The 19416-nt window shown below is 37.6% G+C and overlaps 1 protein-coding gene across 1 annotated transcript in view; it reads left to right on the forward strand.

The window, feature by feature from the left end:
• The first annotated feature begins 204 nt into the window (after positions 1–204).
• The window catches only part of NECAB1 (N-terminal EF-hand calcium binding protein 1), a 156496-nt gene continuing 137284 nt past the window's right edge, over positions 205–19416 (forward strand). The window contains exons 1-2 of the mRNA XM_081266243.1: positions 205–634; positions 7601–7625. Of these exons, the coding sequence (XP_081122369.1) occupies positions 536–634; positions 7601–7625 (124 nt within the window). The 5' untranslated portion in view covers positions 205–535. The remainder of the gene's footprint in view (positions 635–7600; positions 7626–19416) is intronic.

Genomic DNA, 19416 nt, shown 5'->3' on the forward strand with positions numbered 1-19416 from the left:
GCAGACAGCCCTGCTTGGACAAAAAGTCAAGTAGGCATAATATCTTTGAATCCCTTCGTGGTTTTCAAGGTGAGGTGAGTCTGGGGATGTCTTTGTCCTTTGGCTGCTTAGGACAAAAGTCCTTCTATTGCTCCAGTCTGTCTCTCTATCGGGGCAACAGCCTTCTTGCTTTTATGTGAGGCTGTCCTGCGGTGGGCAGGGGCTTTTAGGGTTATCTCTGGTAGGTGGCTGACGGCCCTGCAAGGAAGAGCCCACTCAATGGCAAGGGGAGCTGCTCGTTGCTAAGTGCAGGGAGGAGTCCGTTCCTGGCACCGTCAGGGAGGGAAGGGGGCGGCGAGAGTGAGCGTTTGGAGCCTGGAGGCCGGAGGGAGGGAGGAGGAGACCCAGCGCAGAGACGGCGGAGGGAGGCGCGCGAGCGAGCGATCTTGCACTCACTCGGATCCCGAGCCCGGGCGGCGCAGAAGCAGCTGCGGCCGCGCCCTAGTCCGAGTCCGTGCTTCCGCCCAGCCCGGTCCCGCCCGCAGGGCTCCCGAGGATGGAGGATTCCCGGGAGACATCGCCGTCCTCCAACAACTCCTCCGAAGAGCTCAGCTCTGCCCTGCAGCTGTCCAAGGGCATGTCGATCTTCCTCGACGTAAGTACAGCTGGAAGGAGTTAGGTGGGCTCTTGCCCAGCCTCACGACACTTCCCCCCGGGAATGGCGGGTGACTGGAGGGCTCAGGTGTTGATCAACTTTTTGCCCCCAGAACATGGATAAGAACGACCTTCTTTCCTCCGATCCACAGTCAATCCCCAAGGCAAATGCAAGAGAAAGGTCTGCCATTCAACTTGTGAAGGGGCTGTCCCAGACCTGCAACTTGGGATTTAACAACCCTTGACGAAATTCCAAAAGTTGGATTTTTCAACAGCCTGGGTTTCTTTAGGGGCTGAACTGTAAATGTAATAGTCTCCTTTGGGGTGAATAGAACGTTTTAAAGAGCTATCAGATATGGGGTCCCATCTCATCTGTACTGTGCCCTATTTGCTGATAGGCAACCTCTCTCTCGTGCTCTAAACCAATCCAGGCAAGCTCTAGAAATTGCGAGGCCCAGGGGTTTTCTAGCAGCTCTCCTGGGAAACAATTACTTTGAACATATTTGTTTTCCATTATCCAGCGGTGGGCAAGATCTCTTTCATGATCATCATTCTTTATTGTTTTTTCACTGCCACTTTCTATTCCCAACCCCCTTCCCTAATAGCCCCCTTCCCTGTACCTCTCCAAGTTGTGATTACTATTATTATCTTCAGTCCTAGCTTTTGACTTGTTTTTCCTTTGGTCCTGTCTCTTGCTTGGGATTGACTTCCTTTCTCCATTTCTCTGATATGATGATCATTCCTTCTTTTCTTTCTGTGCTATTTTTTTTTCTGTCATCATGCTGTGGATTTCTATCTTTATAGCAGTTTTAGTTCTTATTGGTTTCTCAGTTTTACTGTGCTTTTTTCCTTCCTGCTGTTTCCCTTTGTATTTTTCACCCTGCTGTCTGGCTCTTTTCTCTGCCTTTGGGTTTCCTGATCTTTCCATCCCTCAGTTTCCTGTGGGGCTCCCGGCTCTCCCTGTTCCTCAGTTGTCACATTCATGCCATTCCCCCAGGTAGTGTCTGGCTCAGTGGGGAAAATTCTAGCTACTGCTTGTTTGATAGAAAATAGGCAAAGGGCATCTAGGAATATGGCATGTTCTTTCCCTTACCCTTTTCCAAGCTATCATTTCTAATTAAAATTGAAATAAATCAGAGGTGGGCCAGAGGCCAAATGCATTTATTTGTAGAAAGATGAAAATATGAGGAAATCAAATTATTAGTATCATAATGGTGAGGCCAAGAATGAAGTTAATGGTAGGAGGGGCAAGGAGCCCTCCCAACTTTATTTTGAATAGGTGAGCTAGGATATTTTCATGTGGCAGAGAAACTCCTAGCAATACTTAAAAGTGGTTTAAAGCACATGAAAGAGTATTCAGCTGTGTGGGGAACAGCCTTCTCTGGTCATCAGCTCCTACTGGGGATCCAGGAACTTCGGGCCAGCCATCTTCTTCCCACCAAAAATAAGTGTCTGCTTCCTCTTTGTTGGCTCAGTCAGATTGCTAAGGTCCTTATTCTTCCTCAGCATCTATCTCTGCTTGGCTTGAGTCAAGCAGATGGTGTTATTGGTGCTAATGGATTCACCAGCTGATACTATTCCTTCATGTTCTACTATTCAGGACTAGAAAACCCTTGAGGAACTGAGATGGGAGAGGGGACAGGCAAGGTAGCTCATCTGAGAAGAAAATCCTCAGGGCCAAGAGAAAGTTGGGACCGCTGAAGGTCATGTCAGTTATAGGCTGACAACTAAGCTGTCTGCTGTGAAGTGGATTTGAAAGGCAAGTAGCTCCTCTGTTCTGAAATGATCTGAACTCTGCCCTCCAAGGATATCAAATGCTTCCTTGTGATTTTTCATTAAAACAGCTAACAAATTGTGGTAATAATGTGGAGATGAATGAATTGAAACTGTATAGATGGGAACTCAGCCTCCCAGACTCATACACCAATCTTGGCTCAAGTGTTCAACTGCAATTTTTTTTTAAAGAAGAAATTAAAATCTGATTTGTTATTACATATTCACAGTTGTTCCCAAGTTCTATAAACAAAACAGCATCAGTTCCTGAAGGAATTTGTCATTTATGAATAGAGCATCCTTACCTTCTCATATCTATTTCTAGAATTAAAAAAAAATAAAAACATAAAACTGATTCCACACGAGAGGTGTTGATATGCTTCTTTGTCAGTAAAATGCTAGAGTCTACCCAGAAATAACTGCCATTGGATTTTGTCTGGAATAGAAAAGATTTTGTTTATACATTTCTCTGAGTTATTTTGTGAAAAATCTAACACTTTGGTGAGATATGTGACATGAAAAAGGATTTGTTATTTCGGGATTTTTTGAATTATTCATTTTTGGATCATGTTGCTGTTAGCAGAATAAAATGTGAAATATAAATATATCATTTTATTGGATTAGATTTAATATATTCTAGTAGCACTGCTAAGAAAGAATGCTTTTTAAATTCTATCCAGATCATAATAAATACATGATAGATATTACCTATTCCAAAGGGGAACAGAAATGAAATTAGGGGGTCTTTTGCATCACACAGACTAATTTCCAAATTAGAGGAAAACTGATTCCCAATGTTTATATTCCATTATCACTGGAATAATCAATCTTTTAGTAAGTGATTTAAACTCCTGCTGAGAATGTTGTGAGTGACATGACTAGACATGTCCAGCTAGTTAGAAACTAGATGTGGACATTTGACAAGGAAATCAGAAAGACACTTAGCTCAACTCTTGACTCTTGGTTTCATTTTCTTTATCTCTAAATCAGCAATAATAACGAGTCTGTTTCTTAGTTCCCAAAGTGGTTGTGAATATGGAATAAGAATTGACAGTTTAGAAAAGTGTGGAAAAAAAAGATAAAATGTGCTATATAAATTTGAAATAATAGGGTCATTCCAGTGTTCCATGTTGAATACGCAAGCAGCAGTAGCTAAATCCACAAACAAATGCTAGGAACTATTTCTTTATGAATCTAATTTGTATGATTTTATCTCTCAAAAAATGACTGAATTGAGTATCAGTTTATCATGAGTCCTCTTGAATTTTTTAAAGGGTTTAGAAAATCCAGTGCTGGTACCAAGGTGTGCCAGGATACTATGTCTTTGCACTTGCTTGAGGCATGCCTGCCAGCCACAGAAGAGACCGTGATCTGAGTTCGGTGTGCAGCAACACTGAAGAACCAAGAGGGTAACAGTTGTTTTCTTTGTCCCCTAGTGTACTATCTTTTCTCAGGTCACGGCATTCCAAATAACAGAGAATAAACTTGAATTTAGAATACTAGGCTCTGGAGCATGTGGACCTTCTTTTGAGTCATTACATTCATCAACTCTGCTACTGTGCAAAAGTAAGATATCCTCCAAAGCAAGACAAGTTCCTAATGAAATCAGTTGCAATTCCACCCACCTGCTGCCACTTTCTTCTTCCAATGGTTTTCCTTTGACATCTTATTGGGAAGGTAGGGGCCCTTCCTTACTTCAGTGACAAGGCAGGAATGAGGCTGGAGGTTGTGGAAGAGAGAGGTAGCTTCACTGTTTGTCTTCCATTGCTTCCCCATCTACATATGCCTGGCAGTGTATATCCTGAACTCAAGACCCAGGGCATGGTTGGTCAGGAACTTTGCAAAAATGTAGCAATAGTTTCTCCTCAAAAAGATATTCAATTCTGAAGTCCTGTGCATTCTCATTTGTTTGAGAGGTGAGATGGACAGAGGACCACTAAAGCAGAGCTTTAGAATTCTGATACAGCCACACATCCTGCTCTCCTAGTCACACATACATAATTGATTATTTAAGTGAGATTGTCCAGTTGGTAGAATGGCAGTTAATGTCACAATCATCTATCCTAATTGTCAAGGGAAATTATGCTAGGCAATGATGAAATTTGCCTTTTTTCCCACATAGGACCTACCCTATGCAAAAATTGAGGAGATGAAAACATATGTACTAAGTACCTTTTCTCCATCCATCTTCCATACTTATCTTCCTGCATCCTATCTCTGGGTGACTAGTGGACTGATATCAAAACAACCTGCTGGATGTTCAGACCTACACATCATGACTCATCTCCTAGGTTTTACCTTCTGGGTGGCACAGAGTGTTCTGGGTGACTCCTAACTCCCTGCCTACATCCCAGTTCCTCAGAAGTTCACCAGGTAACTGAGTAGCCCATCTCATTTTGAGTTTTAACCTGTTAACATGGTATGAAGCACTTAGGAAATGTTAAGTTCGGTAAATGGTGATTCTGTTCATTTCTTATGCTTTCAAGATAATATTTACATTTTGACACCCACCTTTAATAATATAAAGTGAAGAACAAGGAATTTCAGTTAAGTCCATCAAAGAATATCTTTGGAGGTAAATAATCTACTTGATGATGAAATATAGCCCAAAGCAGAGGATTTCTTGTATAGAAACTTTAAACCTCATCATACTATTTAAATTTATTTGCTATGCCGCTAGTGACAGCAAACTGTAAGATTAGCTGACCCAGATGACTGTGACAGCATAACATAATGAACTTGATTCTCATCTGCACTACAGCTTTTATTAGTTTGTGGACTCCGAGGCAAAATTTGCAGCAGAAGACAGTTCTATTCATATTTAATTACAAGAACTATCTTAATAACACAAGCTGCTGTCTTAATTTTGTCTTTAAGAAGCCAAATTCTATTTAAGTTTTTTTTTTTTTTTTAATGAAACAAAATGATGGCAGTCTTGGACCCAATTCTCTGGTGTGTGGCTATTTCTATTCTAGCCTCTTCCAACTCCTGGAGACACAATAGAACTTGAAATAGAATCTTAGAGTATATAAAACAAATGAAGGATAAGATGTGCTTCCTGTCTCCTGATGCAGCTAGGGAGGGCGCTCTGGCTTTAGAGTAGAGGAAGAAGCTTGTTGTGATGAAGGAACAGATCCCCAAACTCCCACTAGCAATTACCTCTGTAGAGTAGAAAGAATATGGGTATCATTCTGCTCGAAATATATCTCTTACTACTGAAAGCAGTCTTCCTGCAATAATTAAATCAATTTAATAAAAATGAGGACCAATGTCTTATGCATATTGGTCAAAGTGACACCTGTCTGTCATTGGGAAAGTTTCATGGGTGAGAATTTTAGTAATAATCTTAGCATTTTATAATTAAACACACTGTGGTAGTGGTTAGATTTATCCATACTTCATTTCTTTGAAATCAATGAATGCAAGGAGGAGGATGTTCTTATATAGAAAGTGATAAGATAGACAGACAACTTGGGAATAAAAATTACCATTCATGTTTTAAGCTGTCTACCAAGAGGCACTTCTCTAAATAGAAAACAAAAAGTTTTGATTATTTAATTATAACTACACATTATTCAGGGAAAAAAGTGATCCTCAAGGGTGTTTTTCAGGTGATTAAAGTTTGTCTTTGCAATATGGTACAGAGACATGTTCTTTAGTACTGCTATCATGTAGCTCTATATTATAACATCTAGATGGCTCTCAGTATATTTACTAGGGTTAATTTGATTGCAGCTAACAAACAAACAACCAACAAAAGCAATCCAAACCCAAAATGTTAAGATTTAAAAATATAGTGATTTTCTAGCTTCTATAATGAAAAGCAAATGTCTTCTCCTCAGGGACTTGATGAGGGGCTCAGAAAGGGCCATCAGGATCAAGTTTCGCTGAGTATCTGAACACTGCTTTCTTGGCTGTTAGTTACTTGCAAGTTACATGTTGTATTAATTTCCAAGGAGTACTGGAACAACCGCCACACAAGGGTGACTTAAACAACAGAACTTTCTCGTGGTTCTGGAGGCTGCACCACTCCAGTATCTACCTCTGTCATGGGATAGCCTCTCTTCCCTCTGTCTCTGTGCCTCTGTGTCTCCTCCTAAGTTCACCAGTCATTGGATTTAGGGCACACCCCCATCCAATAATGCCTCATCTTGATTTGATTACATCAGCAAAGGCCCCATGTCTGAACAAGGTCACAGTCACACAGGTACTGAGGGTTACAACTTTAATATTTCTTTTCAGGAGACACAACTCAACCTACAGCTACATGGTGACAAAATGGCTACAGCAGTTCCTTACCTTATCTTCCCAAGTTCAAAGTCAGTAGAAAAGAAAGTACATCTCTCTTTTCACCATTGAAGCAAAGCCGTGGCCCATCATTCACTGGCCCTGAGTGCTTATGACTCAGCAATCACTGTGATCAGAGCATGTGAAACCCTGTTTGCTGGGCCAAAGTGATCTTCCCAGCCCTGGACTATGTGGGCCAATGCTGGAGGAAAGATCAGAAATCAGTTTCCTATACATCAAAAACAATTTAAAATAAATCCAAGATAATATAATTAATGCATACAGGTAGAGCAAGACATAGTATAGACATGCAGGTTCCTATTTAGCCATGATTTATTATTTTCTTTTTGTTTATTCTCAGTTTTATTGAGATATGATTGATTTACATTAAAGTCTATATTTATAAACTACAAATCTGAAGAGTTTTGACATCTGTGAAACCATGAACATCATCAAGGTGATAACTATCTTTGTCACCCTCCAAATTCCCTCCTACTCTTTTGTAATCCATCCCTGCCCACCCTGCCATTTGTAAGTAACCTTAATCTGCTTTCTGTCACTAGTTTGCATTTTTTATAATTTCATATCAATGAATTTATACAGTAGATATTTTTTCGTGACTAGGCTTTCTACTCAACCTAATTATTTTGAGGTCCATCCAAATATTTATATGTATCAATATCTCTTTTTTGTTTTAGTATTCCATTATAAGGACAGACCACAGTTTATCCATTCACTTGTTTATGGACATTTGGGTTGTTTTCAGATTTTGGTTTTTATAAAGATCACAGTTGGGAAATATTTACTCCAAAGTTGAAATTTCTTTTTGTTTAATAATAGATGAGGAAAAAGTTCAATGCAATGCTTACTAAAAAAGATGATAAATTTATTTTTCTTTTTTTTTCAGATACTGAGGCGAGCAGACAAAAATGGTAAGACCTAAATAATACAGTTTCTATTTATTAATCTCATATTTTAGAATGCCTTATAAAGAATAATACAGAAGGCAAAAAACCCAGAAATTGACATATAAATGTGAGTTTCTTGTGCTAGTCACAATTTTAGGCAAGTTATGGTTCCAAATATTCATGAGAAGTTGGCAGAGGAATTTACATTTGACAGGAAGGCGGAATTTATGCCTTTGAAGTGAAGAGCCCTGTCATAATTGGGCTCTGGCATTTCCCTTTAATGCTTGAAAAAAAGTAGTTTTACAGCAACAACAGCTTCTGTTCATCGAATGTCTCCTGTGTGCCAAGCAGTGGGCTGGTTGCATCGTGTGCATTATGCATCAGTATTATTAAAATATAAAGCTGAGTCTTAAACCTAAACCTGTTTGAAACTGAAATCTACGCTTTTCACACTTAACTTTATAGTGATCCTAAGAGTGCTACTGCATCCAAAGTGGTTGCCTGGGTGCAGTGCCATATAGCACACATCCCATGTTCGCTCTCCCATGTGATGTGTAGGCACGGGGGTGATAATCCATAGAGACAGAGAAGAGGACAAACCCAAAGTAAAAAATTCATTTGTCAATTTAGTGACAGCTGCACAAAGTTCAGCAATTATAAGCTGGCACAAACAATATATTTTATTACTTTATTCCACTTTATTCACAGAATCCCAAATTAGAGAAATTTATTCTGCTGCTATAGCTTATGTACTATAGTGTAGGTATATTATTGATGAGAGTTACTTGACAAATTTGGAATGCAAAGTCTTCCTTCCCTTCCTTGAAATCCCATTTATCAATGGGAAAGTTATAGTCAAGTCCAGATCTGACAGTTTAAAGACAGTGGTTGTTGTCTAATTTGTCCTTAAGCAGCCAGATCAAGAAAAACTTGATTGACACTGTGCATCTTTCTACCCCAAAGAAAATACATTAGTCTAAGATGCAATGAAGTAGAATCTCAAGTCCACATGACTATGCCTGACCATCAGAATATTTTTAAATATTATATTGTGGTAATCGATATATTGCCAATTCAAAAGTAATTTTTCTTTTTTTTTCATTTGAAGCATTTGATAACTCTTTAAAACATAAATAATGACACTATCATCTTGTCTTCTCATCTGTCCTTCCACCTTTTGCCTGATACCCTGTCTCGGTGATGCCTAGAGTACAATAGCTCATCTGTAGGCCACCTGTCTTGTGCTTCAGCAGCTGTCGGCAGCTCAGAAATGCCTGATCTTTCTCCCCATCCAAGCTCCTGGTTCTCTCAGGATGTACCTTCATCTCCTTGGACCCTAAGACTCTAATTAAGGGCCACTCTTACCATTGTACCTGTCACTCTTCTTCCCATCGAAATTGTCATGATTCATAGTCATGATGAAAAGCAAAGTTATCCTAGTCCATAGTTAGGATAAAAAGCAAGTGAAAAACAATTCAAGTGATTTGTGGGCCTGTGATTACCTCCTGTGTTATGCTACACAGAGTGGTCACTTGCACGGGCAGCCCCCTGTCCCGTATTTTCTCCCATCTCCTCTTCCATCTGATGCCTCTCTCCTCCTTGCTACCTTTCCTCATGCCAAATAGTAATATGCTATGAAAACTTACCCCCACTCTGTTCTTACCTCTCACAATCATCACAATGAGTTCTGCTCAGCAGCCCATGGAAGCACTCTATTCCCTGAGCATCCCACCATCTGCCACACCTCTGTGATGCTGCCCTGCTTTGACCTTTTCCTGGTATGACATTCCACCCCCAGCTTGAGGATGCCTCTGAGTAGTTACATTTCTGCTCAGAAGGCTCCTTATCTGGAAGGACTCCCAGAGCCTTCAGCAGGGCTCCACCCTCACTCTCTACACATTTGCATGTATCGATTATTGCCCTTCTGATGGAGGACTGCAGTTTGCTGGAGATTTTCTAAGCCAAAATGCCTCTCTGGAGCAAGGAACTCTCTTATGAGTAAATACTCTGCCCAGCCAGCACTAGGTGTGCAACAGATGTTTGTTTAATAAATTACTAATGATTGAGAATGTTCTTCTCCATTATCCATCTCCCTTCTCTCTGTCCACTCTTCTTCCTGTTTTTTTTTTTTTTTTACTTTTGGCATTATATTTATTTCCATATTTTACAAGTTCACAAAAGCAAATGAACAAAAGCATATGACGATTTTGAGTTTATATCAAATGGAAAATATAAATCCTGATCTAATTTGAAAACATTTCTTAGTCATTTTTTTTGTTTGTGTGGATAAAAGTTCATTTTACTCCTAGAATTAAACATTTGTCTATTCATTGTAGAAGATAACATAGAAGCAAGAGGCAAAGTTGATTATTAGGCGAGATGCATATTTTATTAGCTATACATTTATAGATTAGTTTTGAAACTGAATTACAAAACTACTTACTTACAAATTAGAAAACTACTTAGTACAAAATTACTTTCTTGAATAATGTTTACAAGTTCATATGGAAACCTTTTTAATCTTATTCATACTAGGGTGGCTTCTTAATAAGTTCACAATTCTTCAAATAGAAAATATAAAACACCTTTCACCTTAAGAGTGAATGAAGATTAAGCCAAATTTGCAAGGTCAAGATATGTAAAGATTTTACTTCATAGCCCCTTTCTGTTCTAAATTTGGTTAACTTCTTCCTATCTTTAATCCCACCTATTCTACCTCCTTCTCTGTGTAGAGAGGGAGAGGGAGTCAAGCAGGCCCATGCCTAAATCCCAGCTATGTCACCTAGTAACTACGTGCATATCTTGGGGTTGTTATGAGTAATAGTGGAACAATATATGTAAAGTCTTTGGGAAAATATATGTAAAGTCTTCGGGGCAATGCCTGACACACTGTTAAGTGCTTAGTACTGAAAGTTTGAGCTGTTTTTTTTTTTTTTGTGTGTGTGTGTGTGCTGCAAAAGTTCTGTTATTTTTATTGCCAGTGGAGTTTAATGAGAAAAAGACATAAGGCTATTTACCATACAAGGAGAACCAAAAAGAGAAAAGGAGGGTAGATGATCTAATGTAAATGTGAAGAAAGTAAACACCTTCCTGTGCCATGTGTTCATTGTGCAAATAAACAGCTGTCACATGTATTTGATCTTTTGGTAACAGACCCTCCTGTCATAGAATCCCTTGTGGAAAGCTTAATTGGTGGTGGACTAACGAAAGGAATAAGAGGCAATAAACAGTATGATAGTTACCCTGCCAGAGGACAGAGTTAGCATTTGGACTTCATCTGACCTAAGAGAGAAGCTGCTGGACAAATGAGGGGGAAATACATGATTTGTGATTAATTAATAATAATGATACCTTGGAGAGGGGTTTTGTTGCAGGGAGCAGTTGGTTGTTTTTGAATCATAGGTTAGGATCCTAGATATAAAGATAGACCTGCAAATAGGATTGCTCAGGGGAGATGCTGGCACTTTGATCTCAAGAGTGCAGAATTAAACCTAGAAATGCAAAACTCCTGAAAAGGCTTCCTTCACAAAGACTGAATGAAAATAGAAATGGCACATTGTTATTTTTTAAAAATTTGCAGAAAGGTTTTTAAAATTTATTTTAAATTTTATTTTAAAATGTTTAGCACACTAAGATTATATATATTCAAGGTATACAATATGATGTTCTAAATATGCATTGTGCAATGATTACCACGATCAAACTAATTGACACATCCATCTCGATGCATGCTGGACATCACATCCCCAGAACTTGTTCATCTCATTACTGAAAGTTAGTATCCCTGGACCAGCATCTCCTCATTGCTCCCACTCCAGCTCCTGGCATCCACCACTCTACTTTCCACTCCTTTGAGTTAGACTTTTTCAGATTCTGCATATAAGTGAGATCATACAGTATTTTTCTTTCTATATGTGTGCCAAAAGATTTTTTTAGCCTTTATAAAAGGCAAAATGAAAAGGCTCGTAGTAGTGAATAACACGTCAGATGCCTCTTGCTCTTACTCGGTTCTACTGTTATTCTTGTCAGCGGACAGGTGGGCTGTATGAATGGTGATTTGATCCTTGTGTCACGACTGATCTCTTTAAGGGGCTCAGTTCTTCTCTGGTCTTTAACTCAGTCTAGCAGCCTGTACATTGTTCTTCTCTGAAGGCAAAGATGTCCAGTCCAAAATGCCATCACCACACTCAATAAATATTTGTGAACCTATTTGTAAGAAGCACATAACCAATAATTTGACCTTAAAAAATTTGGAACAAACATATGTATCCCTTAATCAAACTAAGCTGTGTTGTTGTGTATCTATTGTTTATTAATCAAAATATTGGCCAAAATTTATGGAGGGCTTATTATGGGCCAGGTCCCATCTAAGGTGCTTGATATACATTGTTTTAATCAGTATGAAAAGCCTTTAAAATGGACAGTTTAGAGCAGTGGGAACAACACAGGATTTGAGATCAAACAAGTCCCAGTGTCCCAGCTCTGCCACTGTTAGCTTTGTAACACTGGACAGGCTACTCAACTTCCTTGTGCCTCAGTTTCCTCATCTGTGAAAGAAGGATAATAATACTACTTCTTTCATAAAGTTGCATTGAGAATTAAAAGGGATTGTGCCTCTAAATCATTTATTCTGATTTCATACATAATAATAATTGTTCAGTATTTGCAGCTATTTTATTAATATCCTCATCTTTAAATGAAGTAAATGAAGCTAGAGAAGTTATATAATTGTCACATATATGTTCTTAGCAGAACCAATATTGCAAACCCAGGTCTCTCTGACTCCAAATTGATCTTTTCACTTTGTTGTGTATGAATATATGTGTATGTTTCAGTCTGCAAAAACATAGAAATAATTGTCCTTGATTTGTAAATATCTTGCAGATGATGTTCTGGTTCCCCAATACAGAGTTAATTTATGGGTTTAATAAACTAAATGCATCCTTGGTCATCAGAAGGAATTATGATTAAATGACTAACATCTCCAAAAAAATAATTTTAGCAATAAAAACTCCTAGCCTAAGAAGAGTTGATGTACTGTTTGTGTATTTAAAGATATTAAGAAGATTTCATTAGATTATAATCAATGAATACCGGTTATAATAAAAACCTTTCAATTGGGCTGCCCCAAGTTTGGTTTATTCTATTCACATCTAAGAATATGATCTTAGGTAGAGGTTGAAACAAAGGTTCAGTAAATAGGGTATGTCCTGGAAGGCTGGGTTATCCCATCAACCTTCGGAGTGTCTCAGAGGACTATAATTTCGAGTCTCCTTACCTTGGTCATCAGGCTGTCCTTTTTGTGTGATCTATGTAGTCAAGCTTTGTCCTTTACCCCATCAGGCTCTCAGCCCTTCTTATCTTGTAATTAGCACTTCTGACCCCAAATAAAATGAAAAGCTTGAGGAGTGTACCCTGGAAAATTCAGAGTATGAGACCAACAATATGTATTTATTTTATAATTCCTCACTAATTTCTTAAATAGGGAAAATTAGTAAAATTAAGAACCAGATAACTTATTATAGATTAATAGGGCTTTCAGATAATTTCATGCTTATGTTTACTTTCAGGCATTTGCAGACTTTTCAATGCATCTACTAGTTTGAAAGTCAAAGCAAAGTCTACTAGGAGTAATTCAGAAAAAAAAAAAAGTAATAAACAATGAAAAAACAACCTCATGCCTTAACAACATCCTTCCTGGAAGGAATGCCTCACTGTCTCAGCAAGCAGGAGAAGCCCCTGAGTGCAAATGCTGACTATAATTATTAAAAAAAGGGGGGGGGACAAATTTTATATTTCCATAGTAAAGTCTTTTTTCTCAAATGTAAAGTAGTTTCACACTCATAAAGTGTTACTTTTCTTCCAAAAGCAAAAAAAAAAAAAAAAAAAAAAAAAAACCTGTGAAAATCCTAATCTTTACATAGCTGGGCATATCAGCTGTTGCAGAAACAAAAAGAAAATATAGATTCAAATTCCTGAGACCAAGGTATGGATAGCAGAGGCTGTTAAAGGCTATGAAATCAGGTCCTTCTCTGATAGCAGATGCTAAAACACATAAAGTGTAGTACTTACCCTAAAACCTGGCTTCTTAAGTGCTTTCTGCAGTGAGATCTATGGACTGACAGCCAGCATTCCTTTCATTTTCTGTACAATTAAGTCATCCTCCTTACTCTATCTAGATCCCAGAGGCATGTAGCATGGTTGCCAAGTTTATGACTTTGCAGTCAAATTAACTGATTTCAAATCCCTGTTTACTTCCTGTGTGACCTGGGTAGCTTCCTAAATTAGCTTATCTGCAAAATGGAAATAAAATAGGCTTCTTTCACAGGTTTTTGTTTTTTAATGATTAAATGAGAATACACAGAAATTTCTTGGGAATGTAACTGACCTGTCTGAAATTCTTATTCTTGCTTGATGGGACTGTCAACCACAATGTCCTACCCATCCTCCTACTAGAGTTAAATTGCTCACTTGGCAGTGCCCAGAGGTTCTGTCCATGATGACCTTACTAAGACCCCAGAGCTACTCTGGTGCTTGTCCTGTGTTTGCCTTGATCATTAAACTTTCCCAGTAATCCTAATTTAATTTGTTGTGCCTGATTAAAATTGGTGTTTTATGCCCAAAGCACTGTTTGGGTTTTATGCTCCATGCTAAAAACTAAAAAAAAAAAAAAGCTCAAAAAAACAAATTCATCTCTATTTATGTTTTTTTACATAAAAGAATTAAAGGAATGGGGGAAATGAATTGATGTTCTGTGATGGAAGTCTTCACCAGGTGCTATACTGGAATAATCTGTCTTTAGGGACAAATACACACTCAATAAATATTAATGCCTTGCTAGATTACCCTTCATTGTTCCATCTACAGCATCTTGTGTGTCATACACTTATGATCTGGTATTAGTTTGTGGCCATATTTTCCTATTAGGTTGTATGGTTTTTGAGAGCAGGAATTATATATCTTTGAATATGTAGTTACAAGTCCTGACTTAATGGTTAGTGTTTCATAAACATTATTAAATTGCTGCAGGGCTATGGAGAAGGTGAGCCTGAGGTATTGAGAATAGCTCTTCTTGAGTTGCAATTCATTCCAGAAATTGTAGGTTGGGTGGGGAGACAGGTAATTACAGATATATGGAAAGGCAAGAACAAAGGCAGAGAACTGGAAAAAATGAAAAGAAATTCACTACTAAACAAAAATTCTCAATTTGTAAGAATATATACCAAATGCCTATCATGCTCATATCTGAAACCAGACTCTTAAACCCATCTCCCCAGTTCCTCAGCAGCATCTCCCATGGGGGACACAGCACCACCATTCAGCACTTGCTCCAACCAAAAGCTTCAGAGACTTCCACAATCCTTCTCTTTTTCTAATGACCCATATACAGTTTATTGGCTCCATTGTCAAGACATCTTCAAAGTCTAATCACTTCTCCCAGCTTCCAAATCTCCCATCCTAGTTAAAGCCTCTATAATCTTGTGCTTAGAATACTGCAAAAACCTCTGGATTAAAAATACTGAAGCATCAATAAATCAGGGGTAGAAGAGATAGTGATATGAAGGTGAATTTTTTGATTTATAATTAGCAAAGATTTGCTGACAAACTGAGGTATTTAATGAGAGTGATGAGATATTTAGTGACATACTTACGTACAGTGAGGTAAGGAAGCAGACTTCTAATTTCTGGCTTAGGTAACTGGGTAGGTAATAAAACTGTTAACTTGTTTATATTTATGAGAATCTCATAATACTGAAAGCTTAACTTTGTAATATTAGGATTACTTTCAGTAATGAGTTTTTCTGTAAATATTTGTTGACCTGTTTGTTCATAAGTGATGTTTCTAACTGTGTGTTTTGGAATATTCTAAATAAAACCTAAAGTCTTAAGACAAAAAAAAAGCCTGAAAAATTTAAGAGCCTCTATGGTCTAGGTATTATATGGCCATGAGAATATTGGTTTAGACTCCAAAGGAAATTAATATTATAATAATCACTATAAATAAACATAGTATTTACCATATTACCAAGTATTACCATATTCTAGACGCCATGCTAAGCATAATTTTATTAATTTCCAGAATAATCTTGCAAAGAAAATACTATCATTATTCCATTTTATCAGTGAGTAATCTGAGACTGAGGTAACTTATCCAAGGACACGGAATGATTAAATAAGATTTGTATTCAGAATTCCTGCTAACTCAAAAGTCCAAACCCAGTCTTTTAGTGGCTTCTCTTTTTTCCATATTTTTAATTGGAATTATAACTACATATTCTTACCTGCAGGCAGTGTTGCATATTCTTACCTGCACATGATAAAGCAACATAATTTGGTCAATATCATTCCCCAGTATTTCTCCTTCCTCTATTCTTCCCCCTGCCCTTTCCTCTATTCTTACTGGTCTCCCTTCTATTTTCATGATATCTCCCTCCACATTTCTTTCCTTTGTATTCTCCACCTTTCACATATGAAAGAAAGCATACAACTCTTGACTCCAAAAATCTTAGCTCTTAACTGGGATGCTAAATTTGCTGTAGCTCATCTCTGCAACAGTTCAAATCTAGAAAATGCCAATCTTACCATGTGAATCATACAGAATGATGCATTGTAATTTAAAAACAAAAGACAAAATCCAGAATTGTTTTGGCTAGGATCCCATTTGAAGGGGACATGATATAGTGGATATTTAGAACCAAAAAGAACAAACTTTAATGTTGGCTTTGCTGTTCTTTCATTCACTCATTAATTTGTTGAATATTTTGTGCATGTCTTTGTGTCCAGATACTATTACAGGTAGCGGCCGGGGCCAGGGGTGGAGGTTACAAAGACAAAAGAATACACAAACTTTAGTGTACATTTTCTAGGGTGTGATGTTGAACAAATTATTTAACTTCTCTGAGCTAATTTCCTCATTTTTAGGTAGGAACAACAAAACTTGAATTTTAGGATTATTATGAGGAATAAGCAGGGAAAATACAGGTAAAGCCCCAAGGATGGTGTTTAGCATTTTATGAATAATCACAATCAAAACATGTCAGTTTTCTTTTGCCTTCACTAATTCCCTGTGGGATCTAAAGGTACAGTTTCTTCACTTGTGAATTAATTATGGAATGCAAACTTGGAGCCCATACTAGGCTTTATATTACTGGGACAAATTATATGTCTATGAAATGAAAGGAACTCCCCTTTGGTTTTTAACTTAGATTGTAGAAAACTTAATCAACTATAAACTCAGGGATTTAAGGTAGGGAAGGGATGTTGGACAATGGCTTCCTCTGGGAGCTTATTATCTTATCGATAAATGAGTCACAAACACAGAGAAAACTGAATCATAATATCCTCAACAACAGCTGTCACTGGGCCAAACAAGCAGTAAGTACACTAATGTATACACTTTCAGAGAAGGTAATGGTCTCCTTGTGTGGGTGGCCCAGGAAGGCTTGTGGAACAACTGCCCTCAGCTATCTCTCTGAAGATAGTAAAAATTAGGATAACAAAAAAAAAAAAAAAAAAAAAAAAAAAAAAAAAAAGATGATTTATCAGAACCAATTCAGTTGAAGTAACAAAAACCCAATTTGGATTAAAGTACTAGTGGGAGATTGTTGGCTCTTATTATTGAAGTACCCAGGAATTTGTTAACTGAATCTAGGTGTTCAGAAATCCCACCCTGCCCCACCCCCATTTCAGTTTTGGTCTTCCATCCAGGTGCACTTTCTCACCACGGATAGAAAGATAGCTCCTGGAAAGCATACCACCTGTTCAATAGTTCAGAAAAGAGAACATCTCTTTTATAAACGTTTTAGCAAAAATCTTAAGATTTTCTCTAATTGATCAACAAATCACATGCTCACACTTGACGCAATTACTGAAATATGGAATGGACTGATTTTCTGGGCTTGGCTTAGGTACACACCCTAGAGTGGGATGGGATACATAGAGCTGCACCTTACAAACTTAGAGTGAGAGAAGGCAGATGATTTCTCAAGTGAAAAAATCACAGCTTTTACCCAAAGAAAGGAGAACAAATATTTGACCAGGCCAAAAGAGAGAGAGAGAGAGAGAGAGAGAGAGAGAGAGAGAGAGAGAGAGATATTCCTCTTTGGAAAAGTAGAGTAGTTGTAAAACTATGATTACCCATTGGGAATGAAGGTAGGAGGAGAGAAAGAGAAAGCAATTCAATTATGGATTGTACTCCTCTTTCTACCTCTAATATTTAGTGTTCATTTACCAGTGAAATTTGCCTAGAAATGGAGCATGCTTTATGTTTCTAATTTGAAATCTACATCCTCTACAATGACTAACTGCTCCTCCAACAAATATTTCATCTGTCGTTCTACGAAAGCCTGAGTAACTGGGTGGTATTTTTTTTTAGGTTTTGTTTTTCATTTTTTGCTTTTCTTCTCATCTCACATAAAATGTTATTGTTAATTCTACATGAAAGTTACATTAAATGCATATTTTTCACTAAATTAAAAGTACATTCTTTCTAACCATGAAAAATAATATATACTCATTCCCTCAGGATGAAGACAGTAGTTATATATAATATATATATGTATATATATATAATATACATATATATACACACACACACACACACACACACACACACACACGTGTGTATCCATATATATCATTTATTTATTTCTAGGATAATTCCAAGTGATGAAAATAGTTCAACATAACAAATACGTTTCATGATAAAGTATCTAAAGTATTTAAATATTTGGTGGTGGGTCACTATGGAGCCAAGCATTTGACTGAATTATTCTAGTTTCAGCCTGCTATCTGGCACTGGGTAGATTTTAAACCGAAAGCATCTTTAATGATCTTCTAGGAGTGTGTCCTCCGAGATATGCTTTCAGGGACCTCATCCAAGTCACTGAACCTTATATTTCAGTTATTTCTTCTCCTGAAGAAACTAAGAAGACATAACTATTTCAAGAAACTATGTGAGAACTATAATCAATAAAATTTAGAGTAAAAATTCTTTGCAACATAATAGGTCAACCATTTTTTTTTTTTTTTTTTAGAATTGTGAAGCTAGCTTCCATATACCTGACATTCAATTTTCCTTACTATTAACATTTTCCATTTCTTTGGTACATTTGTTACAATTAAGGAACCAATGTCAATACATTATTTTTAACTAAAGGTCATACCTTATTAGTTTTTAACCTAATGTCCTTTTTCTGTTCTAGGATCCCATCCAATGTACCACATTATATTTGGTAATCACTTCGTTTTAGGCTCATCTTGGTCGAGATAGTTTCTTAGATTTCCCTGGGCTGACATTCGTGAGTTCTGAGAGAACAGTACTTAGTGCAAAGCCTCGCAGTTGGGATTTGTCTGATGTTTTTGTCATGACTAGACTGGAATTGTTTGGGGGAAGAATATTACAAAATTAAAATTCTGTCATACCATTTCAAGGGTACATACTCTTATTTATGACTGCTCTTGCTGATATTGATCTCCACTGTAACGTTTATTCTTTCCTCCTTTCCATACTTCACCTTTTGGAAGAAAATTGCAATTCCTGATCATCACCGAAGGAGTGGGAAGTCATGCTCTGCCTCCTTGAAACCTGAGTGCCTGCATAAATTATTTAGAGTTCTCTTGATGGGACTTTTGCCTATTCTCCTATTTATTTATTTGGTACCAGGAATTGAACCCAAGGGTGCTTAACCATTGAGCCACATCCCCAGCTCTTTGAGAATATCTTTTATTTAGAAACAGGGTCTCACTAAGTTGCTGAGGCTGGCATTGAACTCACAATCCTCCTGCTTCAGCCTTCTGAGCTGCTGGGATTTCA

The sequence above is a fragment of the Spermophilus citellus genome (genome assembly GCF_964194105.1).
Source record: "Spermophilus citellus genome assembly, chromosome: 14".
NCBI lineage: Eukaryota > Metazoa > Chordata > Mammalia > Rodentia > Sciuridae > Spermophilus > Spermophilus citellus.